Raw genomic sequence first — 27,830 nt, 5'->3', positions numbered from 1 at the left:
CCGGCCCGCCCCTCGGCGCGCGCGGCGAGGCGAGCAGGAGGCCGCGGCGGCGCGGCGGTCGCCATTTTGCTGGAGCCTGGGAGCCAGCGGGAGCGGAGCGGCCGTTACCGCCGCCCCCTGCCCTCGGTCCGGTCCGCTGCGGCCCCGCGCCGAGCCCAGCCTCTCGTGGAGCCCCGGTGGGAAGAGCCCGGCCGACATGAGTGATGTCGAGGAGAACAACTTCGAGGGCAGAGTGAGTACAAAGCGGCGCGAGCCGGGCGGGCGCCCGGGCGGAGGAGGCCCAGGCCCGGGCCGCGGCCTGCAGCGGGGCGGGGCGGCGGGGCCGCGGCCCGGCGGGGGAGGCCCGGGGCCCCTTCCCCTCCCCCCGGGCCCCGCCGGGCCGAACGGCCGCCGCCCCCCGCAGGCGGCCCCGCCGGGCCGGGCCGGGCCTCCGCCGCCCGGGGGCTCCTCGGGGCCGGGGGGCGTCCCCGGCGGTGCCCGCAGGGCGGCTCGCCTCGGGGCCGGCGCCCCCGGGAGCCTCGCCGCCCAGGAGCGGCCTGGCATGGGCATCGCCCGCAGCACAGCCGCGGCCGAGCCCGCGCACTCCGGGCGGGATGGCTTGTGCCCTCTCACGCCCGGCTTGCCCAGCTCGTCCAGCCCGCGCTAGCTTCCCCACCGGGTCAGATCTGATTACGCCTGGGAGAAGAAAATACTCTCTTTTGTGAGGTTCTACGGTAGCTTCCTTCGCTTTAAAAGAAATTGGGGATTTCTTAGTTTGTGCCCTCCTGCCCAGTCAGTCTTCTTTCTTCAAACCCTCCCATGGTCCCTCTCCGCTGAGCCTTTGTTTTTAAAACTTAACTGCAACACTCACAGTGCTTCATTTTAGCGTTGGAATCCTCGGTAGTTCGTCTCAGCATTTGGTTTTGAGTAAGCTTCCTCTCCATAAAGTCACTAAGGTTGAATTGCTAGGCTTTTGTGAGAGAACCGAGATTCTAGATGTGCCTTTCTCTCTTTTAGCCTAGCTAAAAATACCAGAAGCCTTTGACAAGTTCAATTTTATATATTTTATATATATATATATATATACACATATATACATACATATATATATATAAAGATTTTTTGAAGTGTTTCCATTTTCATTATTTCAGCTGTTTGTAATCACAGAAAATTCTTTTGTCACAAAAGTTGTACACAACTCTGATTTTAATGTGACAGTGAAATAGCAAACTGAAAATTACCTTTCTTCTCAGAATTTTATCCTTCCACAGAATTGTTGTGAGGATCAATGAGGTAACGTTTAGATGCTTTGCAAGACTCCATCCTTCTTGAAGTATCCTATCATTGTGCACTAGTATTATAATACTGCTTTATACATTTTTAGTGCATTGTTTTCCATAGTTTACCCGCTAGGCAGTGCTCTTTTGTTCTGTTTTATTTACGGGAGGCTACAGCAGGAGCTTTGTGACTAGAAAGCTAGTAAGACTTGGTTTCAGTTGACCTGGGGCAAGTCACTCAATCTATGCTCTAGGACTTTTCTTAAGTTAGTGAAGAGCCAAACCATTTAGTAGAGGGAGTTTCTCCTAAAGTTTATCTAGGCCAGTAAAATCCACAGGTCCAGTTCCTGTTCCTGTTCTTTAAAGGATAGCTTTAGAATGAAAATCTGGTTTCTATAAAAGTAAAAGGAGCTTTTTTCAGGTTTGGCTATTTTTCTATTTATTAGACTGCTTTTCACTAGCACTTCCTGTAAAATCCACATACTTTTACAACAGAGGGCCCTTTTTAGTGGCAGATCACAAATTGGCACCTAATGAGGTTTGTATAATACAGCATAATTTGTTGCATCTGATTTGAACTTGAATTGTTCAAGACAATGTTTTCTGAAAGGACAATTGTGGTAGTTTTAGGTATGACCAATTCATATACGCTGAAAGAATAAAGCTTCCTTTGAGGGTAAAAAAAAATGGAGAAGCATATTTTTATAGTATCAAAAATTCTGAAAATCATTGGCAATATATATTTATTTTGGTGTTAAGTGTACATTTTTCTTATGAAGGTAAGAAAAGCATATTTAGCCTTTCCCCCTCTAAATTAATTTCCCTTTAAAAAAAAGAAAAGGAAAATAGAATGCTCTGTGGTTTCTCATAGCCTTTAAGACCCGGTATGAAGAATAGTTTGTTGAACATAATAGCTAGAATTTTCTCATTATTGGTGAAGATTCAGCACGAAGGTTGGATGAAATGTTAAAAATGCCATTAATTATTATATATGTTTCCATTTTGAAATATTCAGTTAACAATTGAGAAAAACTGAGCACCTGTTGATTACTTAACAAATTACTATGGCGGATACCAAAAATTTAGATTGTTAAAGAAAACAGGAGAAAGACAAACAGTCTTAGAATCAAATCCTAAATTAGATGAATAGATTAAGTAGAGAAGTAATTCAGGAAAGAAAGAGACCATAGAATTTAAGAGGTGTGAAGACCTCCCAATGGATTATTTAGACAAGGAATTTTCTGCACATTCTTAGTTGAAACTACAAAAATAACTTTCCACAAGTAAGGAGGGTTCAAATTTTTGTTATCAGCACTGGACAGCTCCACTCTAGTCTCTGTGGGGATCTGCCTGAAGGATCACTCCTCTGTTTTCTTTTCCTGTACCTACTCCAAGCTAAGTTGTGGGTGAACTGTAAGGGAGATGCTGCTGGGCAAGAGGATTTCTGATACTTCAGAACTTTTTTGTCCAGGTTATTAAACTCCTCCTTTAGACTTCCCCCAAACTTCTTTTAGGATGCTTCCCTACCCTCACTCAAGAGACTTTTTGTTGGTTGCTGTTGTTTTTCTTTTAGGAAAGGTAAAAAATTGTTCCAGCTCTTAAATTTTGGGCTGGTTCCTAGTTGTACGTCAAATTTTTAAGTCTTACTTTGATTCAGATCCATCATTTTTGTGGGAGCTGAGATCCAGAGAGAATGTGACTTGGCTCAGGAAGTTTTAGAAATCTAGAGCCAGATAATGGCACAGTTGGAAATAGAATCTAAATCTGTTAACATCTGTTCAGTGCTCTTATCACCACACCATATTTGCTTCTTTTGAAGGCTACAAGTAGGTAGGGAAGGTTCTGCATAGGAGATGGAATTTCAACTGGACCTTCCTTGGATAGGGTTGGCAGAGTATTTTGGTAGCTGGAAAATCAGGGAGAATGAATGTCAGGTGTCAATAAAGGGGCTAGATTGAAATGAAGTCATGGTGCAATCAAGGCTATCTGTGCAGGAGTGGCATTAGGTAATGGAGACCTTTGAGTGGTGGGCAAACTGGAAAATGTGGACCCCATCCAATAAGCAGTTGTTGATCTCTTGAATTGGGGGGAGTGAAAAGAATATAGCAAAAGTGAAAGGAGTGTAATGAGCATTAGCCTGGCAATGGAATGCAGGTTGGAACAAAGAATAAAGGTAAGGAGGAGCAGCCTGCTGCAGAAATTCAGGATTAAAGTGATCTGAAGGGGAATTGTCAAGAAAATAGAGTTGAATGGTATTTCTAACAATTCAGGAGAGTAATGATGGCCTTACCAGAAATGAAGAAAAGCCAGAAGGAAATCTGGGAAAACTTTTCAAGAAGGTGAATTGACTTTTGGGGTGTCAAAAGTTCTAGATCTAGAAAGCTTAGATAGGATAATTTCAATAGAGAGTCTTAGTCAAAGCTGTGGGAGATGAAACTTTAAAAAATGTTCACAAGCCTAAATGTAACATTTGGTTTTAGTGTAATACACCAGTTATGCCTTTTAAAGAAACAGTAAAAAGGTTCAGTTCAAGTTTTGCTTCTCCATTTTTATACCCGTTTGCTTTGGTGAATGTTAGAAAATGAATTGGTTTAAAAAAAGTTTTGAGTATTGTTTAAAGAGGATTGTAAATCAAATCTAATTCCTTTGCTTCACCAGAGTTATACTTTCAGGGACAGATAATCCATGTCCATTTTCCTTTTACTAGTTTTTTTCTAATAGAAAGAGAGGGAAGAAAGTAAATGGGAAAATTAAAGTCACCTTATTTTCTACTAACAATTACCTTTACTTTTGGTGAGGGATGAGTTTAATATTTTAAATTTTATTAATCCCTTTTATTTCTTACACTGTAGTCATTTTCAAGTAGAAATAATGTAGTTATACCTCTTAAAACTCCCTGGCCTCTTGGAATCCCTAGTACTTCAAAGTTCAGCTCTCATTACCACCACTTCCTGAAGCCTTTCCTGACCCCTCTAGCTGTAAGTTGTAATAAGTACAAAATTACATTGTACTTATTTTGTATGTACTTAAGGGGCATGTGGTGTCTCTGTTCATTTTTGGCTTTCTGTCCACAGAGCTTGGCGGAATGCCTGGCTTGTAGGTGCAATGCTTCAATGTCTCCCACCCCTAAGCAAACCCAATTCATGGTATCCAAATTGCCCTTTGGAGGAATTTCAGCAGAGAGGTTTCAGAAGAGCCCATTTCAAGGCAGATGTGAGCAAGTCACAAAGAAGGCAGAAAACATACAAAGGGAGTGTGTGTGTGAGAAATAAAATGTTAGAAAGATAGGTGGGCACCAGGCTTAAGAGGAACTTGAATGCCAAGATCAGCAGATTACAAATTAAATGGAATATCAGATACTGTTTCCTCCTTTCCATGATCAGCTTTTACTCCTTTATGCAATTCAGCAATCGATTTGACTTGAGAAACAAAAAGTAGTTAAATTCACCTCTAGTTAGTTCTTAAACAGAATTGATAGAGAATGAAGAGGAGGTGCTGGGGCGGGGGTAGCAGGGAGGGAAGACTAGAATGATTGCAGATTGCAGTAGCTTAAAGCCAGCAGTGGAATAGTATTTTATTTTCTTTCCACCTTTGGTGCTTGAAGTGGTGTTAGGTGGTATTCAGTTCTTTTGAGAGCACAAAAAGGTACTTAGCTACTCATTGGTTAAGCTATTTTACAGTGTTTATCATAAATTGCTAATATAATGTAAATTAAAAAAGGCTTACGCTTTTAATTTCATGAAGCGTACAAAAAGCTAACCTTTCCTTTAATCCTTTCAACTTTGAAAAAAGTTTATTTTTCTGGACAGTAACTTTTCAAACTGGCATTTGGAAATGCCTTTTCCTTTCCTCTGGTTAAGTAATGATTTGTGAAAAGCTGCATTTGCTAATCTTTAAATTGGCTTGTTTGAGCTTATGTTGAGTTTACTTGTAGTCTCAAAATTGTAAATGCCATTATTTATGGCTATTATGACTACCAGGATTTGTATGGGCTTTTTGTTGGGGGAAAAGGTGTGGGGTGTTTTAATGTTCTCTGTCCATGCTTCTGTTTCCTTGTAAAGATACACTGATTGGAAACACATTAAAAGCCCAAATCTTTTACCTCTTTTTGAGAGATTTTAAGTAGTTAAAGAAGTTCAAATGAAGTAGACACAAATCTCAATTATTGTTTATAGTTTTGCCTTATTAGTCAGAGATATATTTTTAACTGTGTTTATGCCCAGAGCTTTTGCTAAAATGTGACAATAAAAATAAGAGTCCAAGAGCTTGGAAAAGATGACCCAAGATGGCTGGGTTCTCTCAGAGAAAAATGCAAAAAGAATTATCTCTGGATGGCGGGTGGAAAGGAACCATTCTTTAAAATGAAATAAAATTAATTACCTATTATAGGACAGTAGTGTAGTACCCTTAGAACCCATTCATCCTTCCATTTTCCCCCTCCCCCATCACTTCATGCAATTTCTCCAAGCTCCCCTGAAAGAGTGAGAAAACTTTTTGCTAGCAAGTGTGTTCCAGCAACGAATACATATGCACTCCCATTTCCTTTTTTAAAATGTTAAATTCCTCAGGATCTTAAAACAGGTACCTCTTCAAGCTGGGTGCCTTAAGACTGACTTTCATCTTTTGGATTTAAGAGAACTAGTTAGCAGGCCCAAGAGAGCATAAGAGTGGGAACAGTGAGATGGAAACTGGAAAAGTAAGAAGAGTCACAATGAAATGGAATGTAGGATTCTTCCTTTCCCTTTTGATTGATAGTTAAAGTTTGTTTTGTCTGTAGGATACTTAGTTTCCTTATTGTTATCAGGTTTAGCATTAAACACTGATTTTGCAGAACCATAGGCTCTGTAGGAACTTTTTCTGTATCCTTAAGGTTTAGAATATTCAAAGTCTGTTAAAGTAAAAACAAATATGAGAGAAAACAAGTGGAAATGGGGAACCTTAAAAGATTCTGGATTCTTTGAGCAAACAAATTAAATTCCTTCCTAATATTTGTTCACCTTTTAAAAAATTACAGCCATTTCATCCCCACAAACCTTTTGAGAATTACAAAAGATGCAGTAGCTGCTGATTTGGAAAGCATCTCAAAATCTTACCCCAAGGTAGAATCTCTAGTGTTGCCTAATTCAGGAGTTGTTATAGTGTTGTAACTTAGGTTCATTTACAAGTTTGGGTCCCAAAGTTGTTACTATGAAAAAGGATACTGTTTTTTTATGACATAATCACTATTCTTTGACTTCTATTTTCACAATTTGCTTTTTTTTCAAACTCCAGAATATAAATCACCATATTTTTTTATATGTGGGTAATTTCTCATCAATACACTGAGAAATTTCACCCTTAAGAAAAAGGTAACATGCAACTCCAAGCTAAATGAAAGGAAATTCACAGTTACAGAACACTAAGTTGAGAAACTATTATTGTAAAGACAAGTAAAAGCTAGGCATGGTGAACCTTGATTATAATACCAGATACTTGCGATACTGAGGTTGCCAGCTTTCTTAAACTCAGAGTTCCAGGCTGCAATGGGTTGGCACTGGGTAATCTCACTCAAGTCTCACCAGAATAAAGAACCTGGGGGGAACCAGGAGGGGGTGACATGTATTTTCTTCCTGAGTTAAGCAGACTCATCAATCCTCAGAAAAATTTGGTTTATTTTTTTAATGCAGTAAAGATGGCAGTTGTCAGTTAGATAAAACTGTTAAGCATATTCTGAATCTTTTCCAAAAATTGAATGAAAAAAGATGGCACTTTTCAATAAAGAGTTGCAAAGAGGCTTTTTCTTTGGCAGAGGCACCTTTCTAGTAGGTTGTTTTTTTTTTTATAAAACCCTTTAATAAAATAAGCAATTATGGGATCCTAGAAATGGGGAACTTTTAGTGGTTTGTTTGTATTTTGGTTTTTTTTTTGTTTGTGTTTTAGATTTTTTGCTAGGCAATGGGGTTAAGTGGCTTGCCCATGGTCACACAGCTAGGTAATGATTGTCTGAGGCCAGATTTGAGCTCAGGTTTGACTCCCAAGACTGGTGCTCTATCCACAGTGCCACCTAGCCACCCAACTTTGTTTTTAAGCTAAGGAATTAAAAAAAACCATTTATTTACTTGGAATAGGAAGAGATATCCTGCCTTATCTTGACTGGGAGAAAATTTAGCTGCTCTGTTTCTCTAGATTGTTAGAGACAGTCAAAAGACCATAGGGGAGAAATCTCTCAGGTATCTATTTTTTGAGAGATTAAAACATTCCTTTTTGAAAAAAATACATAATCAATGAAATTATTTTGCATTCCTAAGTGCTTTAGTAATCAAATTCTTATTAGTTTATATCTGTGCTAGACGTAACACATTCCTGTAGATTTGAATTCCAGTTTTACTGCTGACTCTGGACACCTGTTGTAAAATATTTTAAAAGTGGCAACATTCATTTGACCATATAATTTGAACCTATTTCAACTACACAGCATATTGTCTATTATTGTTAGATAATGTCATTGAAGCATTTATTAAAGTAGCTTCCCATGGTTGGAGTTGAGAACAGCAAAAACTGCCTCTCTTGATACTTTAAATGCTGGTTTAATTTGGAAGCATGCTGTAGAAAGGTCCTTCTGGTTTTTTTATTCACTTTTTGTTATCTATTAATAATCTGAATCCTGGGGCCTTAGGAAGATTTCAGATTCAGACTATTTCATCTGTAGACTGAGTTTTTCCCCTAGCTTTTTATAGAAGACTTACTGCATATTTAGTGAAAATAGAACCTAAAGCTTCACAGTTTTTTATTATTTAGATAGCTTAACCCAATATTAACTAAATCAAGCCCATTTATTTCTATTAAGCAGTAACAGATTGGTGCTGAAGAAAAAATTTTAAATACATTTTATTAAAAAATATTTGTATTTTATGTTGTCTGAGGATAAAAATTCTTGGAGCATCTATTTATTGGCTTACTTTTTTCTGGAGGTCATTGAAAAAATATTGTTTCATTTGGCACATGTTTTGGGGGGGTTATTAAATAATTTAAATTATGTCAGTGTTTTTCCTGGAGCTTTTGGGGACCATTGTCCATGGTACCATACGAAAAGAATTACTCCCTAGGCTTTATGCTCGCCAGAACATACTGTGTGAGTAAAGGGTATAGAGAGACCTCAGTGATGGTTACCATGTGTGCCCTGGAATGTTTGAGGAACAGTCATAAAGACTCCAAATTGAAATAGGGAATGGGAAAAATGAAAGTTTTTCCAGGAAAATTCAGAGCCCTTTGGAAGCATTTGGAATAGTCATAGCCCATGGCTTCAGGAGCCTCAGCATTCCCATAGAAAGGTAATTTCTAATTAGTAGTGGAGTTTAGGACTGAACATGATGATGAGATGGATGCTTATGTTGACATACCTAAAATGAACATGGTGGTGAGGAAGTTCATGCAGGGAAATAAAGGAATTTAGGAAGATGAAGTTTGAGCAAATTGATAAAAGGAAGTCAAACTTTAATATCTGCTCAAAATGTCATAATTTTTTATGTGAAATTTTATTATCTGATAAAATGCTGAGTAGCTGAACTTTTAAGATGAAAATTACAGTTTAAGACATGTTAGTGTTGGGGCGGCTAAGTGATGGAGTGGATAAAGCACCGCCCCTGGAGTCAGGAGGACCTGGGTTCAAATCCGGGCTCAGACACTTAATAATTACCTAGCTGTGTGACCTTGGGCAAGCCACTTAACCCCATTTGCCTTGCCAAAAACCTAAAAAAAAAATATCGAGAACCATCACCACCCAAAACCTTTTGTTTTATGTGGTTTATTTCCAGTTTTAGGCTGGTAAATCTTTAAGGACTGACTTTTCAATGACATCACTTGCTTTTAAATTTAATCTTCATTATTGACATTTTCTCTGCTGCTTAAACCTAGACAATGATCAAAACAATAAATTAAGGTTTACTTTGTCAGTTTCCAAGGTGTACATGTTCACACTAAATATTTAACAACCAGCCAATGAATTGACTCCAGCACACCCTGGTTACCATCTATTCCTATTAGAAATTAAAATGTCTTAGAATTGTGATAGAAATAATTTTGACTTCACAGATCCCTTGACACTGTCACAGAAAACCTTCACAGGTCTTTGAGAACCACTAGTGTATATAGCTCAAAAGTACTGCAGGAGATAGTTTAAGAAAACGAGTTTACATACCTGGAACATATTCTTAATGTAGGACAAACTCTTTTGCATTACATAGCTAATTTTATATTAAGGAATCAGATTTATAAGAAATTATATCAGATGAGAAAGACGCTTTTATTTACATTAGCATAGTAAATTTACCAGCCTTTGAAACTTCAGTCTCAAGAAATGTGTTTACAAACTGTAGACATTCTGTTTTGAGGTGGGGGTAGACATTGGGGAGATCCATTCACATAGGGAATTCTTGTGTGAAAACTCCCTCTACTGACTTTCAACTTAACCTGTAAATTTTAATCTGTATATTGACAGACACTTTGGAGTGGTTATCTACTCTTGGTCAGGACTTGAGGGCCCCCCCCCCCCCCCCCAGCTCTTCCTAAATCATAGACCAGCCTTCTGTCCATGCTGGGATTCCATAATCAGTCTTAGTTTCTGAAATGTTTGCTGTGCTGCCACTTTGGTGAATGAAAATATGCCTATGCTTGCTTCATGATTACAGGAACTAGAATAGGGAATATATGGAACAAGATGGAAGATATAGTAAATAGTTAAATGAGAAGCAAAGATAGAAAAATCTAAATTTTGGTTTATTTTCTAACTTTAGGCGATTGTATTAGGCACTAATGAATTTATTACTTTTATATTAGGACATGTTAAATCAGAGGAAAAGCATGATAGAAAAACAAATTCAGCTTCTCAAAAGGAAGTCTTAATTGAGTCACATAATGCCTAAGTGCTTATAGTGTTTTTATTAAATTGAAATAATTAGCAACCATCTTCAAACTTTATAATATACACTAGACAAGCCGAATTGCCATTTAATAATAAAATTTGTCCTTTCCATTTCATTAATCAAGAAGCACATTGTAATTTGTGTTCTCTGTATAAGGAAAAGGCTAAAACTTTATAAGAACTTCATTTCAGAGGTAGGTACATGGGGCCAGAAAAATAAACCAAGAGGACCTAGATGCCCTTAATTCTAGATATGTTCTAAATAACAAAAAAAAAAAATCAGACCTAAAGGATTTTGCGCTTCACAAAAGAATATAACTATAGGATTATTTTAAATAAGTTTGAGCAGTTTAAATCACTCACTTTTGCAAGATATGTTCGGTCTAAATCAGAGCTAGTAAAGAGTATTGTGAAGGTGTCTTTTTATCTACACACACACATGCGTGCACACGCACACACACACACACTTACATGTTTATCTTTGACAATTTTCAAAATGGAGTTTTCAGCACTGAAATTATAAATTCCTTGCCTTTTCCTCTTGTTTTCTCAGTTTGCTTGTTTGCTATAACAAAAATAATTTTATATCAGTATAGAATGAATGTTTTTAATATATAAGTGTTTTAATTTAATACAATTAGAAGTTGAAGGATAAGGCAGTAATCAATTTTGGGGCTGCTTTGAATCTTTGCCTATATCTTATAAAGTATGAGTTCAGATAGGTATGGACAAATAGTATAGTGATATTACTGCTATTAGTATGTATAGCTCTAGATAGGTAGGTACATGCTCTGATCAGGATGTTTTGCTTATTGGGGAACTTTTAGGTTTAGTGATTTTGTTAGAGAATTTGAACCTCTTTGAATCTTTGCATGTATCTTGTAAAGTGGCTACAGATAGGCAAGTAGTGGTAGTAGCAGGACCGTTATTCTTCTCTTATCATGTATGTATCTGGAGGGGCATATGCAAATAATTATGAGCAAGATATTTTGCTTTCAAAGCTGTTTGATCTTATAACTTGGACATAGTGAAAGCTTACTTACAGGTTATTAAAGTCTCATGAGATATTGAAGGTAGTAGAAACCTATCAGGGATGTGGCCAAAAATCTGTTTAATATTTATTAGTCCCATCTTCTAATTAGCCTGTAGTATTGACTTTTTATATATATACAGCTTTTAAGGTTCAGGGAAATTCCAGACAAAGAATAGGGATGAAATCTGAAAGGGGAGGAGGGTGACTTGAGTGTGGTAAAAACATTTAGAATTCTTCAGTAAATTCTGATGTTAAAATTTAGATTCTTAAACAATTTTAAAAATTTAAAAATTGTTTTTATAAAATAGTTATTTGCACTTTACCTGCTGGCTTTTCCATTTGGTAGATAACATTCTGAACTCCAGCAGAGTTTTATAATCCCCACGTGCTTAAATATACTAAATGTTCTTTTTCCATTAAGGTTAATGTTCGTGAAGAAATTGAAGAGTTTTTTCCAAGAATGTGGAAGATAAATCAAGATAAAAGAAGGCTAATGAAAAGTATTAAAGATCAGAAAATTAAAATTGAATGGGGGAAAAAATTGAACAGAAGATTGGTCAGATAGAAGCACTTTTTTTAAGGCTATTATGAATTGTTTGAATTGGGGAAGAATACACGAAGTATGAAAAAGGAAAAACTCAATGAAGAATGAAGAAAAGTAGAAAGCACGAGTGAAGTAGAATTAAAAGAATCTGGAAGAATGAATGGGTCCTAGGTTAAGTAAATGTATGGTTTATGTTCCAGTGTCTGTATGATCAAGTTGTAGATGAATTTGCATGATTGCTTAGTTAATAGCGAATTGGTGATCTGGTTCAAGTAGGGAATTATTTGAGGACAGTATGCAGTATTAACAATGGGCTATTAATGAGCTGAAATTTTTTTCTGGAGGGTGTTGCCTAACCATTTGTCTTTCAGGAGCAATCAATATAATATAATTACGGTACTTAAATGTTAGGTGTTAGGCATCTACATGACCACTGCCATTTGTAATACTGTCTTCTTTGTTAGGAGTCTCGCTCTCAGTCAAAATCTCCAGCGGGGAGTCCTGCTCGTGTAAAATCCGAGAGCAGGTCAGGATCTCGTAGTCCATCAAGGGCTTCTAAACATTCCGAATCCCACTCGCGCTCAAGGTCAAAATCCAGGTAAGTTTACTTGAGTTGAATTCAAGGTATTTTACTTGATTTGATTTTTTTGTACTTCAAGGATAAGAATGTTTTTCGACTAATTCTAATTAAATTGCATGAAGATGCCCAAAACTATTGATCTTATTAAATTGAGCATTTTTTAAAGTGTGAATACTTAGCAGATAAACAACAGCCTAGATAATGCCCTTGCCTGATTAATATGAGATTGGAGTTAAAAAGACAATTACTTATGTCTTATTTATCTCTATAAAGTAGAGTGTGATGCACTGGAATTAATCGTGCACATTAACATTAGCCTTCTTATATATTTTCTGCAATTTCGAATTTCTCATTCCTTTACCAAATACCAAGGAAGCTTCTACTATATACAAAGGAAAAAACTGTCCTGTATATCTGTAGTCCCAGATTTTGGGGAAGCTAATGCTGGTGCAGCCCTTAAGACTTCAGGAATTTAGAATTTTGGGCTAAGCTAGTCCTCCAGCATCAAGTTGGGAGATGTCTGTCACCAGGTTGCCTGAGGTTAGAAATGGAGCAGGTCAAAGCTCCAAGGAAGAACCAGTCTGGATTTTTTGTTAAATTTTTGAAATATCAAAGAACACTGTATTAGCATACTAATTTGAATGTCTTTAGTTTTTGAAAATGAGATTTTTTTCTACTTTTGCAATTTCTTGTTTTATAAGCAAATGAAAGTTTCAGTCTCTCCACTTCACATTGACATAGATTAAAGATATTTGACCATAAGATCCAATAAGAAAAGTTTGATAGAGAGACCCATGCTGGGTTATACCCTGGTAGCTGAGACTGATGACTTGAACTCTGGAGTTCTGAATTATAGAAGTCCAGGGTGATTGAGGGACCTCATTAAGTCTAATGTCAGGATGATGAACCCTCAGTTTTGAGGAATGACTAGATTTTTCTAAGGGGAGGGAAAAACTTTCTCAGGTTGGAAATGGAGATTGGCCCATAAAAAGCTCCTAAATTTCCTTCTGGGAAGAGATAGGGAGATCCCATCCTTAATAAATAGAAAGGCTCTGTTATATCCTCTTCAACAGAGGAATTGTTGTGATAGAAGAAGTGGTATTTGAGGAAGATCATAAGTCCATACATTTGGAGTTGAAAGGGACACAAGAATACCAGTTCCCTCATTTTACTGACAAGGAAACCCAAGGCTTTTGGGAGTTTGTGATTTGTTTAGTGTCGTGCAGGTAATAAATATCAGAGGCAGGATTTGAACCCAAGTCCTCTGATTCTATGGATTCCATACGAGAGTGAATTTTTCTTCAAGAATCCAAAGGCAAATGGAGAAACTCAGAGAGATTATAAGTAAGTTGTAGCATGTTTTCGGTGATAGGCTGTTTACTAGAAGGTGTGATATGAGAGGAATGCTATTCTGAAGGACACGATGAGAAAAGGTGATGGGATTGTCATCCTGTGGGGCTGGTGACAGTGATAGATAGACAGCTGCCAATGTATTGCAGGGGTACCTGAGAAATGTAAGAAAGACCTGGGCAAAAACTACTCACTGGACCATAACTTGATACTGTTGAAGACCATGGATATGAACTGTGATGATAATACATGAGTGTGAACTATGATGTACATTGGTGAAAATGCTGAAACTAGTAAGTGACAGATCCATTGAAGGATAGTGATATCAATGCTTTATATATTGCAAATGGAGGAAAGGGACCCAAGGAAATTTTGTATTTGAAGTTCATTCACTTTTAGAAGTTGCTTGTCTTAAATTACATGATGCAGTTTTTGATTACTGTAATGCATAATGGGGACCCAAAATTGCAGAAACAAAATGTGATTATTAAGAAAAGACACCCCTGTTTTATGGAGACTCATGCTGATGATAGACTTTCTTTTATAACCTCACATAAGCAAGGGTTTGTCCCCTTGTTTTACCTCTTGCCTTTCTCAGGCTAAGTGCATGTTAAAATTTTTGGACAGCTCCATCTCATAAGCAAACTAAAGTTATAGCTGTCTAGAGAGAGAGTGAGCCCACTTAGGTCCATTTAAGAAATTAATTTAAAATAACTGCTTAAAAAATAAGTGTAAAGGTGATAAATTTTATTCCAAACTGCTTTGAATTAACCACCTAACACTGCCTGCCTCTATCTGTACAGCTAATAGTAATTCCATACTTTTAACTTAAAGATTTGATAGAAAACACAAACTAGAATTATTTAAAAAATCATCAGGTATGAGTAGATGTTTAAATAAAAAATATTTATTTTTCAATAAAGAGAAGTTCATGATAGAATCTATAATAAAGACTCTGGGTAAGGGAGGGTAGGGGATTGGGAAGAGGATAGAGTCAGCTTTGTTGTCTTAGTTAGCCCTCCCTTCCTCCATGATAAATGTCTGATATGTATTTTTTTCCCATTTTTTCCTTTTCCTTTTATCTTTTTTGAGTTTGAGGTAAGAATGGAGAATGGATGGGGAGATTGTAAAAGGGTTGGAGATGTTTTTCCACATGATTCCTGTAATACCTTAACTAGACTAGCAAGGGACAGTTTCTGCCATTCTCTCTGGAAACCATTCATCCTATCCTTGTTCCTTTAGCCAATTTATTCTACTTCTCCTCATTTGTGTATGATTATCTTTTTCATTCTACCATGCTACTGATAATTCAGGTTTTAGCCACAGTATCCTGATAGGCCACAAGTTGGAGTTAGAATATGGTGAAAGTTTCTGGGTACGTGATGCTTAATGTCCATGGTTCCCCACCCCCCCTTTCCTTGTACTACTAGGACTGCTCCAGCACAGACTTGGCTCTGTCTGTCTGGCCTCAGTCTGTCCTTTAACTCCTCTTTGCATTTTTCTCTTTTCTCAAAATATCAGTAAAAGTACATTTTAATTTTGCTTTTGAAAAATATTTTCTTTGCATATTTTTTTCCTTTCCTACCCAGTGAACCATATCCCTTATAACAAAAAATAAGTAAATAAAAAAATAGAAGGAAAAGAAAAAGACTTCAGCAAAAACTAAGTAGCATATCAGCTAAGGATATGGAGTGTTACACATTCATAATCCTCGTCCTTTCATCCAAAGAAAAAGAGCTGCTGTGTCTTTAGGAACAAGTTTGGTCATTAGCACAGCCTCTGATTTAATGATTGTTCTTTCCACAACATTGTAATCTTTGTGCTTCTTGTGTGGGTATTTCTGCATACTTTTTACTTTGTACTAGTACATTTCAGTCATCCCATGTTTCTTTGAACTTATTATCATATTCATATTTTCTGACAACTTCAATCATCTTTCACTACGCTTATATCAATTGATAGGTGTCTCTTTTGTTTCCAGTTTTTTTAGTACTACAAAAATTACTGACCTTGTTTTTCTGTAGGTGAAGATTCTTCACATGTATTAAGTGCTTTCTTTGTCCCTAGGACTGGGGACACAAAAAACAAAACAATCCCTGTTTTGGAAAAGAAAAAGAAAAACAATCCCAGGATTCTCTTCTAATGGGGCCAACAAGACACAGTATTTATGAAGTGATTTTTTTTAGTGGGAGAGAGTCCTGGCAACTAGGATTCTCTGCAAGCATCTCTGGCTAGAGATAGCTATTAACTTGGAGTTTTTAAGGAAGTTGGAGATTTCATGAGTAAGAGGTGAAGAGAAGCCTGCACAGGGTTGGGGAGCAACCTCAGGAAGGGCCCAGAGGCATGGGAAATGGACAGGGAGCTCTAGGGAGACCATCTTGTCAGAAACATTGAGGACTTTGGGAGATGGGGTTCAGAGGTTGGGCTAGAGTGGGAGAGGCTTTGAGTGTCCAAGGACTCCGTTACTCCTCTAGATAAGAAGAACCATTCTTGCTGTCAAGCTACTTGGGTCAAAGGGTTTTAGGAAATCAGTCTGTTGTTATGGGGAAAGAGGGCTGGGAGAGGGGATGGCTAGGGGAGATTTTAAACTTTTCCTCACAAGCTACTTGGTTAGTCCCCCTCTAGTTTTACAGATGAGGAAGGTGAGACCTCGAGGAGTTAACTAGCCCACAAGCCACATAGGTAAATGGACATTAGAAATAATATCCTATGGTCCATGCACAAGAATGAAGGAGGGTGGGGCAGCTAGGTGGCACCACAGATAGAGCACTGGCCCTGAAGTCAGGAGTACCTGAGTTCAAATCTGGCCTCATATGCTTAATAATGACCTAGTTGTGTGGCCTTGTGCAAGCCACTTAACCCCATTTGCCTTGCAAAATCCTAAAAAAAAAAAAAAAAAAGGAAAGGAAAAGAAAGGAAGGCAAAGAAAAAACAAAGAGAAGGAAATGGCAAAATTATTTAAGCCTTGGACCCTTTAGTGTAACCCTTGCTCCTCTGGAGGAATGAGAAATAGGATCCCTGTACTTGGGACATAAATGTTTATGAAGCAGTTACTACATAGGGAGGCAACATGTCCTGTGCTGTGAGGCCCAGAACAAGGAGCAAATCAGAGGACAACAGGGTCTCAGGGAAGCACTTTGAACAAATTGGAAACTTGGTTAATATTTAGATAGGTGAAAATGAGAGTATTACTGAAAAAAAATCACAAGAATGGAAGCATGTCACAGGTTGGTGAATCCAAGCTGGATTTCCCATGGGAAATAAGTTTGTCTTTCTCTCATTTTTGTACTAATCTTCACCTTAAGATTACTTATCCCTAAATATAGACTTCAGCTTTAGGCTCAAAGTAAAAGCTTTATACATTTCTTTCCCCATATCTAATTCATTTTGGAAAATAACTTTCTGAAAAGGGTAACTTAAAAATTGCATAATTCTAATGTACATCCTCATTCAAATCAACTTTGAAACAAGGTAAATGTCAGTCCACAAAAAATAGTGTACTTTAGACTTTCTCATATGCAGTGGGACTATAATGATGAAATGTTAGGATAGAGTCAGCACCAATAGAAGGTAGAGTTCTGTTGCTATGGGTGAATTTTCCATTTTTCTTAAGATTCTTATTGTTGCCTAATTTCTCTCAAGTTCTAGCTCAGGGGTTACTGTCAGCACATGGTGGTTCTTCAATAAAAGAGACAAAGAATGTGCAAAGCACTTCTCATTTCTGTCATGAGACAGCAATTTCAAAGGAATGTACTTAGAGGATATTTTTTTTTCTTAAAATATGTAAATAAATTACAATAATTGTTTATTCTTTTCCATCAGCACTATTTTATCATCAGTGAGACTAGAAGTGATGGTGCTTCTCAGTTATCTTGATCAGTATCACAAAAATCACTTTTCTAAGCTAGCTTCTAGTCCAAAATAAATACAGAGATTTGGGTTTTTTATTTTATGCTTTGCATCTAAGGAATCTTTAGGGTCATATTGGGGCAGGAACTTGTTGCTCGCTCTTACTAAACATATTTCTTTTAAAGGTCGAGATCAAGGAGACATTCTCATAGACGCTACACTCGATCCAGGTCCCATTCTCATTCTCATAGGAGACGCTCACGAAGTAGGTCATATACACCAGAGTATCGACGTCGAAGGAGCCGCAGTCATTCTCCCATGTCTAACCGAAGAAGACATACAGGCAGCCGAGTATGTGATCAAATAATTTAATTCATGCTAATATCTTAACTTTTATAGTGGGAGAAGGGTGGGTGGTGCAAGAGCATGTTCGGTTTCCTCTGTAGGATAATTGGGATTTTAGAAATTAGAGCTAAAAAGGACCTCTGGGAGAGAAACTTGTCAGTTTTCCTTCTGGTTAGAGATAAGGACACCCAGCCCAAAGAGGTGGAGGGGAAACAAAAACTTAGGCTCAGTTGATTACTTAGTAGTTTTCTAAAGGTGGTGATCTTCCTGTCAGGACATCTTTGCTACAGGTTTTGATCCCTTCCCTGAGGAATACTGCTGATACTGGAAAAGAGAGTACATCAAACCTCGGAATTGGAATTTCTGGGACTTCCCCCACCCCCACCCCCAGTTATCCTGTTTTGTTCTTGTTTTGTTTTTTTTTTTTTTTGCAAGACAAATGGGGTTAAGTGGCTTGCCCAAGGCCACACAGCTAGGTCATTATTAAGTGTCTGAGACCGGATTTGAACCCAGGTAACTCCTGACTCCAAGGCCGGTGCTTTATCCACTACGCCACCTAGCCGCCCCACCCCCAGTTCTTCTGTTAACTTGGTCCATGATTTTCGGGTCCAATGGCTTCCTATAAAGCTAGAAGTCTCAAATAGATAACTGAAAGTACCATTCTACCCTAATATTGTAATTTAAATAAACTCAAAGATCTAGGCTTAGCTGAAGATTTTTGTTCCACCACCAGAGGGCCTCTAAGCAGTGAGCTTTCTCTTTTCCTTCTGGTTAGAGCAGGGTACCACTTATAATTGGGACTTCCAGAGCTTATTACATTTAGAAAACAAAGTAGTCCAGCTAGTATAGGAAGACAATTTGTTGTTCCTGCTGACACTGAGTTATATTGTCATTCACCAAATGTTTTGGAGTTAGCTAGATGATAGGGGGTGGTGATCAGTAGACTACAAAGTTAAACTTCCCTGAAGGAGTTGTGACACAAATAAATATAATGTGATGGGCACAGCAATCCCTGAGGTTACAAAATCTGGGGGAAAGCTGTAACTCTCCTGTTCTTCTCTTCTCCCCCCCCCCCCCATGTTCCTATACAGATAAAACTCCCAATTTTAGTATAGTTAATTCTAATATTCATCTTTGACTTAAAAATAAAAATGTGCTGATTCTTCTCCTTGGCTAATGTCATCTTCTCATAATTGTTTTTTTAAGACAAATTGCATCTGTGAAATGGACAGATTTTGATATTGCACTAAAAATGCCCCTAAATATAAACATCTCAATAGGTACCAGAGTTTTATTACTCTAATTCACTTTTTGAGAAGTCTGGTTTTGAGCTTCGAATGAGTGAATGTGTGTAACAGTTGTAAATCATAAAGGAATGGTTTATTTGAGGCAGAATGATTTAAATGTAATTAATTTGAGAGTACTTTGTGACATTTTGAACAATCTCTTTATTTTGTTAGGCTAATCCAGACCCAAACACATGTCTGGGAGTGTTTGGTCTGAGCTTGTATACAACAGAGAGAGATCTAAGGGAAGTGTTTTCCCGGTATGGTCCCTTGAGTGGTGTCAATGTGGTTTATGATCAGCGAACTGGACGATCCCGAGGATTTGCCTTTGTTTATTTTGAGCGAATAGATGATTCAAAAGAGGTAGGTTTTCTATTTTTATACATCTGTGGTATCCGGGGATTGATCAAAGGATCTCAGCTTTAAAAACCTTGAAAGTTGTAAAAATTGGATAGATTTGAGGAATGGTGATGGCACCTTTAAAGTCATTTAAAGTCATGTGTCAACATTCATACTTTGCTGGTGTTTATATTGAAATGTATTTAAGTAGTTATAAACTATAAATTAGTAACATAAACTGATACAATTATCTACAAGTTATTTCTAAAAGCAGGCCAATAGCACACTTAGATAATAAACAAATAGCAGTACCACACATAATTGTAATATTCTTTCTTCTCTTTTGTCCTGGTGGTATTATCAATCTTGAAAAGTAAAATACATAATGTTGGCAAATATATAAGTAGCTAAAATTGTGTCACAGTTAAACTGCTACAATAGTATTCAGATTGATTTAAAGAAAAATACTGTATTAACTAAGTATATCCCTTCTCTGATCTCTGAAGAGAGTACATACAGTAGCCAGAAACTATCACTGGAATTTAGTTCCTCAAATGGACTATTGGGTAGTGTGGGTGTTGAGTAATTGTACGAATTTGACATCTTTCCCATATATATATCTAATAAGAATTTTGAGAATTTTTAATTAATTGAAAAATTATGATAGACTTTTGAGAACAAATCATATCAGATCAACTCAAACATGCTATCACAGTGTGTAGAGTTTAGAGTTTTCCCAAATGGTAACACATGCTAATTTTTTTAAATTAAAACTCACTGTTGTAAGCCAAGTTAGTTCATTTGATTGCCATTTTTGTTTACATTTTTTGTTTTTTAAATATTAATACCACTTTTTTAAAGTTTGGTTTTGTTTTTTTTTTTTTTTTTGCAAGGCAGTGGGGTTAAGTGGCTTGCCCAAGGCCACATGGCTAGGTAAGTTATTTAAGTGTCTGAGGTCGGATTTGAGCTCAGGTACTCCTGACTCGAGGGCTGGTGCTCTATCCACTGCAATACCTAGCCACCCCAATACCACATTTTTTTAATGTAAAAATTCTGAATGCAGAAAACATTGGGTTTTTTTAAAGCTGGTTTTACATAGTAAATCATGAAAAAGATCAATTTAAGATTAAAAAATATATAAGAAATGTCAATTGTGTTCCAGGTGCTTAGAGAGACAAAAATATAACACTAAGTCTCTGCCTCCAAGCTACAAAAGAAATTGGTTAAAATGTGTCTATATTTAAAGTACTAACAGATTATTCACTTTATGGATTAGTCTCTACCTTCTTATTTCCCAGACATACAGGGAATAGTGGCATTTTCTGTATAGACTCAGCAAAACCTAACAGGAACAGCCCATTAACAAATAGGTTCATTATTGTCATGTCCCTTTTTCTTCTGACCTACCTCATCTTTTAATTCCAAAAGCAGAGCTTTTAGAGAGAAACTTCTCAGTAGTTCTGTGTTCTATTCAGCAGAATTGCGACCTGCAAGAAATCTGGTCTTGTGCAATGAGCTTTGTGAGTTACATAATGAGACTGGTGGGGAAATGAGAAAAGGTATAGACTGTCTGCTGTTTTAATCCTTTCATTCCTCTCTCAATTAATGAAAATCATTTGAGATTATTTTTGTAACAGTATTTAACAAAATCTTCAGATGTAAATTCTTTTTTGAGTATTTTGTAACACCCTCTTTTCGCCTTCATTTCAATTTTGCTTTCTCTATGAATGGCTCCCTTTTCTCCTGTTATCTTGTCTTAGTATCAGTTATAATTTGGGTCATTTAAAATGTTCCTAAATATGTGTCAGGGAATATAGAATATTATTTATACAATGCTTCCAGTAGATCATGACACTCTTTTGTTGTAGGAATACAACCAACCTTACACTAGTTAGCTAAATTTAAAAGGGGAAGAACTACATAAGAATACTTTTCAGAGTGCAGTTAGTTGGAATTAATACTGGCAATGACCTGTGTCTGTTAGTTTTGCTTAAATGTACTAATTATGTTTTTTTGCCAAATCTTAAAAAAATGTGCAAGTGTTTTATAGTTTGAGGTCTGTTTTAATGAACAAAGTATTAACAAGTCACCTACTGTGATGAGATTGTGTTAACAAGGAAGCTTATTGTAGTTTATAGAAAGAGGAACACTTTGTGATAGTTGTTCATTTGGGAGTGGAGTGTTCCTATATATTTCTTTTCCCAAATTTTCATTATCAAGAAGTGCTGAACCCGTGAAGAAGGTGGTAAATAAGATTCTTATCAGGATTGTTTGAAATGGCTTTGTTGAAACTTAAATCAGTTATGAATACAGTTTGGCTGACTGATTTTGGCAGCTTACGTAGTGCCTTTTTCCCTTTGATTTCCATTTATAAATTGCAGTGAAAAAGCAAATAGGGCCTGAAGTTAATAATTGTCTTTCTTTGCCACCATCTTCCCTTTTTTTAAAAGTAATTTTTATTTAAATTTTAAGTTCATTTAAATTGGTGTTTCACTATTTGAAATATGTTAAAATGGAGTACAACTGACTAAATCTTTGATTTCCATTGGTTATCAGAAAAATTGGGGCTAGTTTGATGGTATTTTGTGATTATTTCCTAAACAATTTGAGGTAGGGGATTGTTTAAATTGCATTTTTGTAGTTTTTTTTTAAATTAAATGGAAACAATTTTACAAAGAAATCAGTGGGATGAGGGTAAAAGATGAGGCATAATTGTGGTCAGTGAATAAAAACGAGTAATTTGTTAAAAAGTATACATTTACAAGTATTGTGTTAAGTGGCTTTTAAAGTAAATAACTGATCAAAATGGCCAAGCATATTACAGAGAAAAAAGATAGATTTTAATAAATTAACGAAAATGTCTTTTTTTAAACATTGTAACCTGTTTTACAGGATTTTGCTTAGTGTGACACGGGTTAAATAAAGCAAAAAGAAAGCTCTGTATCCATCATTTATGTAAATGGTTCTAGAGGAGTGCTAACTGTACGAAGGTCCACCCTGGGGCTTGGTCCGCACGCGTGTGCAATGGCCCCGGCAGTCTGGGGGCGCGGCCCAGCGCTCGGGGCCGCCAGGGGGCAGCCGAGCCCGTCAGCGCGGGCCCAGGCCGGCGCCATCCGGCCCCATCGCGGACGTGGACGCGGCGCAGCGCGGCGCGATGGCGGCTTCCGCCTGCGGGCAGTGACGTGTTCGGCCCCCGCCGCCTTAGTCTCTAGAGAGCGACCCCGGCATTGTGCGGCGGCACGCGGCGGCAACATGGCGGCGGCTCGGGCGCCGCCCTGCCGCGTCTCGGAGCCACGCGCTGGCCTACGTCACACGCTGCGTGCGGACGCGCGCGTACAGTCGCACGCCGGCCTGCGTGCCGCGGCGTGCTTCCTTACGTTTCTCTGCGTGAACTGTATGTAAACATGCGTGAGGCCGTGCGTCCCGGCGCCGAGAGCGCCATGATGGCGGCGGCCCCGGCCGCCATGCTGTGTTTTTCCCCTGACGCCCGCCATGCCGCCCGAGAGCCGCTAGCGGGCGCTCCTCCCCGTCGAGGGCCCGCCGCGTCCCGGGCAGCGCGGGCCCGGCCCGCCAGGTGTCGCTCTCGCCCCCACCCATGAGAGCGGCTCCCGGCGGCCGCCATGAGCGGCCCGCGGGAGGCCGGGCGCCGCCAGCCATGTGCCGAGCCCCTAACATGGCGGCGCGCGGGAAGAGCCCGCCCCTCCCCCACGGCGCCGCCCAGACAAAGGCCGGAGCCGCGGCCGAGCGCGTGGGCCGGGCGGCCTGTGCTTGCCGCCGCCGCGGGGGTCCCGGGCCGGGGCGCCGGGCGCCGGGGAGAGTGGCGGGAGCCGGGCGGGCGGGGCTGCTCCGGCCGCCAGGGGGCGGGCTCGGGCCCCGCCGCCGCGCAGGGGATTGGCCGAGCCGGTGACGGACGGGCGGGGGGGGGCGGCACGTGGGCCCGGCCCGGCCCGGCACAGCGCGGCCTCGTTTGTGTTGCAGGCGATGGAGCGCGCCAACGGCATGGAGCTGGATGGCAGGAGGATCCGCGTGGACTACTCCATCACCAAGCGGGCGCACACGCCCACCCCGGGCATCTACATGGGCAGGCCCACCCAGTAAGCCAGCCCCCTTGTCGAGAAAGTGCCAGCGAGCCGCCTTCACACCTCCCCCCGCCTGCCCCCTCCGGAGCAGGCGCCTTCGCCAAGTTAGAGATGCCGCCGTTCCTGCCCACCCTCACCACGGGGCCGGTGCCCATTCTGCCCGCCCTCACCACGGGCCCGGTGCCCATTCTGCCCACTCTCACCACAGGGGCCCGGTGCCCATTCTGCCCGCCCTCAGTCCCCACAGGGGGCCCGGTGCCCATTCTGCCCACTCACTCACCACAGGGGCCCGGTGCCCATTCTGCCCACCCTCACTCCCCACGAGGGGCCCGGTGCCCATTCTGCCCACCCTCACCACAGGGGCCCGATGTCCATTCTGCCCACCCTCACTCCCCACGGGGGGCCCGATGTCCATTCTGCCCACCCTCACTCCCCACCGGGGGCCCGGTGTCCATTCTGCCCACTCTCACCACAGGGGCCCGGTGTCCATTCTGCCCACTCTCACTCCCCACGTGGGGCCCGGTGCCCGTTCCTGCCCACCCTCACTCCCCACGGGGGGCCCGGTACCCATTCTGCCCGCCCTCAGTCCCCACGGGGGGCCCGGTACCCATTCTGCCTGCCCTCAGTCCCCACGGGGGGCCCAGTGCCCGTTCCTGCCCGCTCTCACTCCCCACGGGGGGTCCAGGCTGTCCGTGGGTGCAGAGAGGTGCTAGCTCCAGACTGGGTGTCAACTGGGAGCACCCTCAAATTCCAGGAAAGTTGATGTAGTTTAGAAATTCCAGTTGGGAACCTTATGAGTAGAGAGCCGCAGTGGCAGAAAGAACACTGAACAAGTCCCCAAAGGGGGAAGTGAGGCTTTTAAGTTCTTGGGTTTTTCTAAAAGCCACCATTTTAAATGCTCAAAACTTGATTAGGAAAATAAGCATTCATGCTGATGAACTTTCTTTTTACCCTTCATAGTAGTGGAGGTGGTGGTGGCGGTGGCGGTGGAGGAGGTGGCGGAGGAGGCGGTAGACGGCGAGATTCTTACTATGATCGAGGATATGATCGAAGTTATGACAGATATGAAGAATATGATTACCGGTACAGGTAACAGTTTTTATTTGTGTTGAGACATTGTGTGTTTGTGTGTGTGTGTGTGTGTGTGTGTGTGTATTCTACTTTAGGTTTAAATTGAAATTTTGAACCTTTTAAAATAAATTTTCCAAAAGCTTCCTATAATTCTTGTAGAGAGTTTGGGATTTTTGTGGAGGAGGGTTTTTTCCCTTTGTTTTTTAAGTTCCCACTTAGGTTTAATAGACAAATGATTGCAAAATCATGATTTCCCTTTTCCTCTCAAAAAGATTGTATGTTAGGGGGTTGTTGGGGAAGTCAACTAAGAACTTCTCTGAGCAATGTTCCTCTGGAAAAGTTGAAAAAGTGGTATTGTGAAGTTAAATGGAGGAACCCACCACAATTTTACAAGGTGGGAGAAAATAAAGATTATCTTGGGCAACCAGCCTTACTTTAGGCAATGAAGGAGAAAGGAGAAATATAATGGATGTTTCTTAATGTAAAAAATAAAGTCTTTGTATAACTTGTTCACATTTAGGAGCATTTGAGATAGAGGGGGAGATACTTTATGAAAATTCAGGGCAGGCAGAAGATTAAAACACTTCTTGAGCACAAATATTTTGGCATCCACGTGCTATTAGTTGAATCTTGTCACCTATTTCAAAGTTAGACCACATAAGAAATGTTGCCATTTAATGCGTGTTACCTTAATCCCTATTTTGAAAGTTATATACTTAATTGCTAACTTTGTCTTCATATGCCTCAACTGGTAATTCAGTTACAGTACTCTTGAGCAAATGCCATTGTACTTTGTTTCACACTGGCTGTATTCTCATACTAAAGAGTCTTTATTTACTTGCACTAGGACACTTTGCCAAGTTTTCCCAGAATGGGTCGGACTATAACTTTTTATGTCCAAGATTTAATTTTGTAATGCATCTTTTTTCAGTCATTTTAATAGTCCATCAAGAAATAGGAAAAAAGTCTGGAACTTCAGAAGAGAAACATTATCTTCTTTTTTAATAGGTGAATTCGTGATTATTTATTGGAAGCTTTGAATACATCAAATAATCATTTCATTTTCTTACAGAAGAAGATCACCTTCTCCTTATTACAGTCGATATAGATCACGGTCAAGATCCCGTTCCTATAGCCCAAGTATGTACAGTTCAAATATAAGTTCAGTCTTTGTCATTCTTGTTATTGGTATTTTTTTTTAATTTCTTTAAAGCAATGGGATTACATGACTTGGCCAAGGCCACACAGCAAGGCAGTTAAATCTGGGGTCAGATTTGAACTCAGGTCTTCCTGACTCCAGGCTGGTGCTCTGTTCACTACACCACCTAGCTGCTACCCCCCCCCCCCCTTAGTATTTTTTAAAAATAGAAGTTTGTTAATAAATGTATGCATATTGTTGTTACTATGTTTAGAATAATGTTACCTAATTCAAGATAAAATTTCAATTGTCTAACATTTTTTCCTTTTCTTTTGTAGGACGCTATTGATGAATTTGAACGGTTGCTATTGAGGACTTGGATTTTTAAAATTCTTCTGGATTTCTCCAGCCTTTTAATCTTTCCCACCTCTCAAGAACCCTTACAAAATCTTTGGTTTATTTAGAATCTACACTTTTTAAGTTGATATATTGCTGTTTTCACCCCTTTATTATACTCTGAAAGATGTAATTGTTGTAGTTTTGAGTAGTCAAACATCTTAAACAAAACTTAAAGGAAACTCCCCAGTGTTAATACGTTTTGTAAATTCCTTTTTTGTTTTTACAAAAAAAAAAATTAACTCCTATCTTAATCATATGAGGAAAGAAATTGTTGTTTTTGAAAAGCTTGTTTTGTGTGAATTGTACACACCTCATAACAGAAATTTTCATTGACAAATAACTAGGTGTTTTAGGGGTGTTTTGTTTGTTTATTTTTGGTTAACTGTTTGCCTGTTTATTTTAAGAAAAATAGTAACCTATCTAAAATTGTTCAGTAATGACAAATTTATATGTGGGGTGGCATGGAACAGTCAAATAGTTGAGTGTAGAAAGTTTGAAGCGGTAGAAGAAAAATGATTCTTGGATCATTTCTCTTAAAAGGAAGCAAAAATTGAACCCTGAAAATTAGGTCTATGTTTTAGAAATGAAAAGCTTGTGGACTCCTGCACAACATACTGCATTTGAAATATATCTGTCAACCCTTACAAATTTAATTAAAGTGTGGTTTTTGTGTGTTTTTTTAAAAAACCTTGTTCAGTTTAAACGTTCCCTTAATCAGTGAAGGACAACCCCTATTTATTGAATATAGCAATTTAGTTATATAATTTGCTGTTATAGAAATTTTGGTATTGGGATAATGGGTTAAGCAGGTTATATAGTTTACAATCTTTTGAAGTGATGTGTGTGGGGGAAATTTACCATAAGTCTGTTCTCATTTCAAATAAAAGTTAATTCCATTGAAATCCTGTTGTCTTTTTATTGATACACAAATTCACAGTTTTTGGAAGTAGGAGACTGAATTGTATAGGTCTCTTTCTCTTCTCCCTTATTTATATTTCAGTAGTCTAAATTTACAATATAGTAGGTAACCCTAACTTTTCACCTTTCTTCTACTCCGAAAACTTTGTTTCTTATCCTGTGGTCTCTATATTTGCAAGGTATAGTTTGAAAGAAGTCAGTCCAAGCACCTCTACCTCAAACCACCTTTTGTGACCTTGGTCCTGTCACATGATCAAGGGCTTTTTATTTCCTCATCTTTTAAATTGGGTCTGGGCTGCTTCCAAAGCCCTTTGAAATTCAGACATTTTGCAGTATTCTTCCTCCTTTTAAATCTTTAGTGTTTTCACTTTCCCTTCCCATTTAAACCCTAGTGGGCAATTCATGTTGAGATACATGAGTTAGATTATTAAAAGGACCTGAAGCAACATCAAACTTATTAGATTTTTGGGGGCAAGTTCAGGGCTTGAGGTTTTTTTCTCCTAAATAGTCATCTTAGAAACAGACCTCATAAACTTATGAAGCTTAGTTAGCTCCTCATCTGTGCTGCACCTTCTAGGTGAACCCTCACAAGAAACATCAACTTTACTGGTGGGAGAGCCTTACAGCTATGTGCAGAGAAGTGTGGCCCTCACTAATTTATCTAATTAACAGGCTCAGGCAAGTTGTGAAGAATCATGTAATCAGGGGCAGCTAGGTGGTATAGTGGATAGAGCACCGGCCCTG

The 27,830-nt window shown here is 39.2% G+C and overlaps 1 protein-coding gene across 2 annotated transcripts; it reads left to right on the top strand.

The window, feature by feature from the left end:
* On the top strand, positions 1 to 26,200 carry TRA2A (transformer 2 alpha homolog). Of its 2 annotated transcripts, none has more exons than XM_074195472.1 (8): positions 1 to 232; positions 12,197 to 12,330; positions 17,697 to 17,862; positions 19,317 to 19,505; positions 23,460 to 23,575; positions 24,521 to 24,643; positions 25,704 to 25,771; positions 26,108 to 26,200. In XM_074195472.1, the coding sequence occupies exons 1-8, from the start codon at positions 197 to 199 to the stop codon at positions 26,116 to 26,118; spliced, it is 843 nt and encodes a 280-aa protein (XP_074051573.1). In that variant the 5' UTR covers positions 1 to 196; the 3' UTR covers positions 26,119 to 26,200. The 2 variants fall into 2 exon arrangements, with proteins under 2 accessions (XP_074051573.1, XP_074051572.1); XM_074195471.1 differs by having other exon boundaries at positions 24,521 to 24,649.
* The last annotated feature ends 1,630 nt before the right edge of the window (positions 26,201 to 27,830 follow it).

Source organism: Macrotis lagotis, chromosome 7, assembly GCF_037893015.1.
Source record: "Macrotis lagotis isolate mMagLag1 chromosome 7, bilby.v1.9.chrom.fasta, whole genome shotgun sequence".
Classification (NCBI taxonomy): Eukaryota; Metazoa; Chordata; class Mammalia; order Peramelemorphia; family Peramelidae; genus Macrotis; species Macrotis lagotis.
Note: the sequence above shows the minus strand (reverse complement) of the source record. Positions and strands in the feature narration are given on the sequence as shown.

What these genes read in the sequence shown, in the direction of transcription:
- TRA2A (XM_074195471.1), top strand. Translation starts at nt 197, where the DNA reads ATGAGTGATGTCGAGGAGAACAACTTCGAGGGCAGA. An exon ending in CGCTCAAGGTCAAAATCCAG is followed by an intron (nt 12,331 to 17,696) that starts GTAAGTTTACTT and finishes TTTCTTTTAAAG; the next exon opens with GTCGAGATCAAGGAGACATT. An exon ending in TACATGGGCAGGCCCACCCA is followed by an intron (nt 23,576 to 24,520) that starts GTAAGCCAGCCC and finishes TACCCTTCATAG; the next exon opens with TAGTGGAGGTGGTGGTGGCG.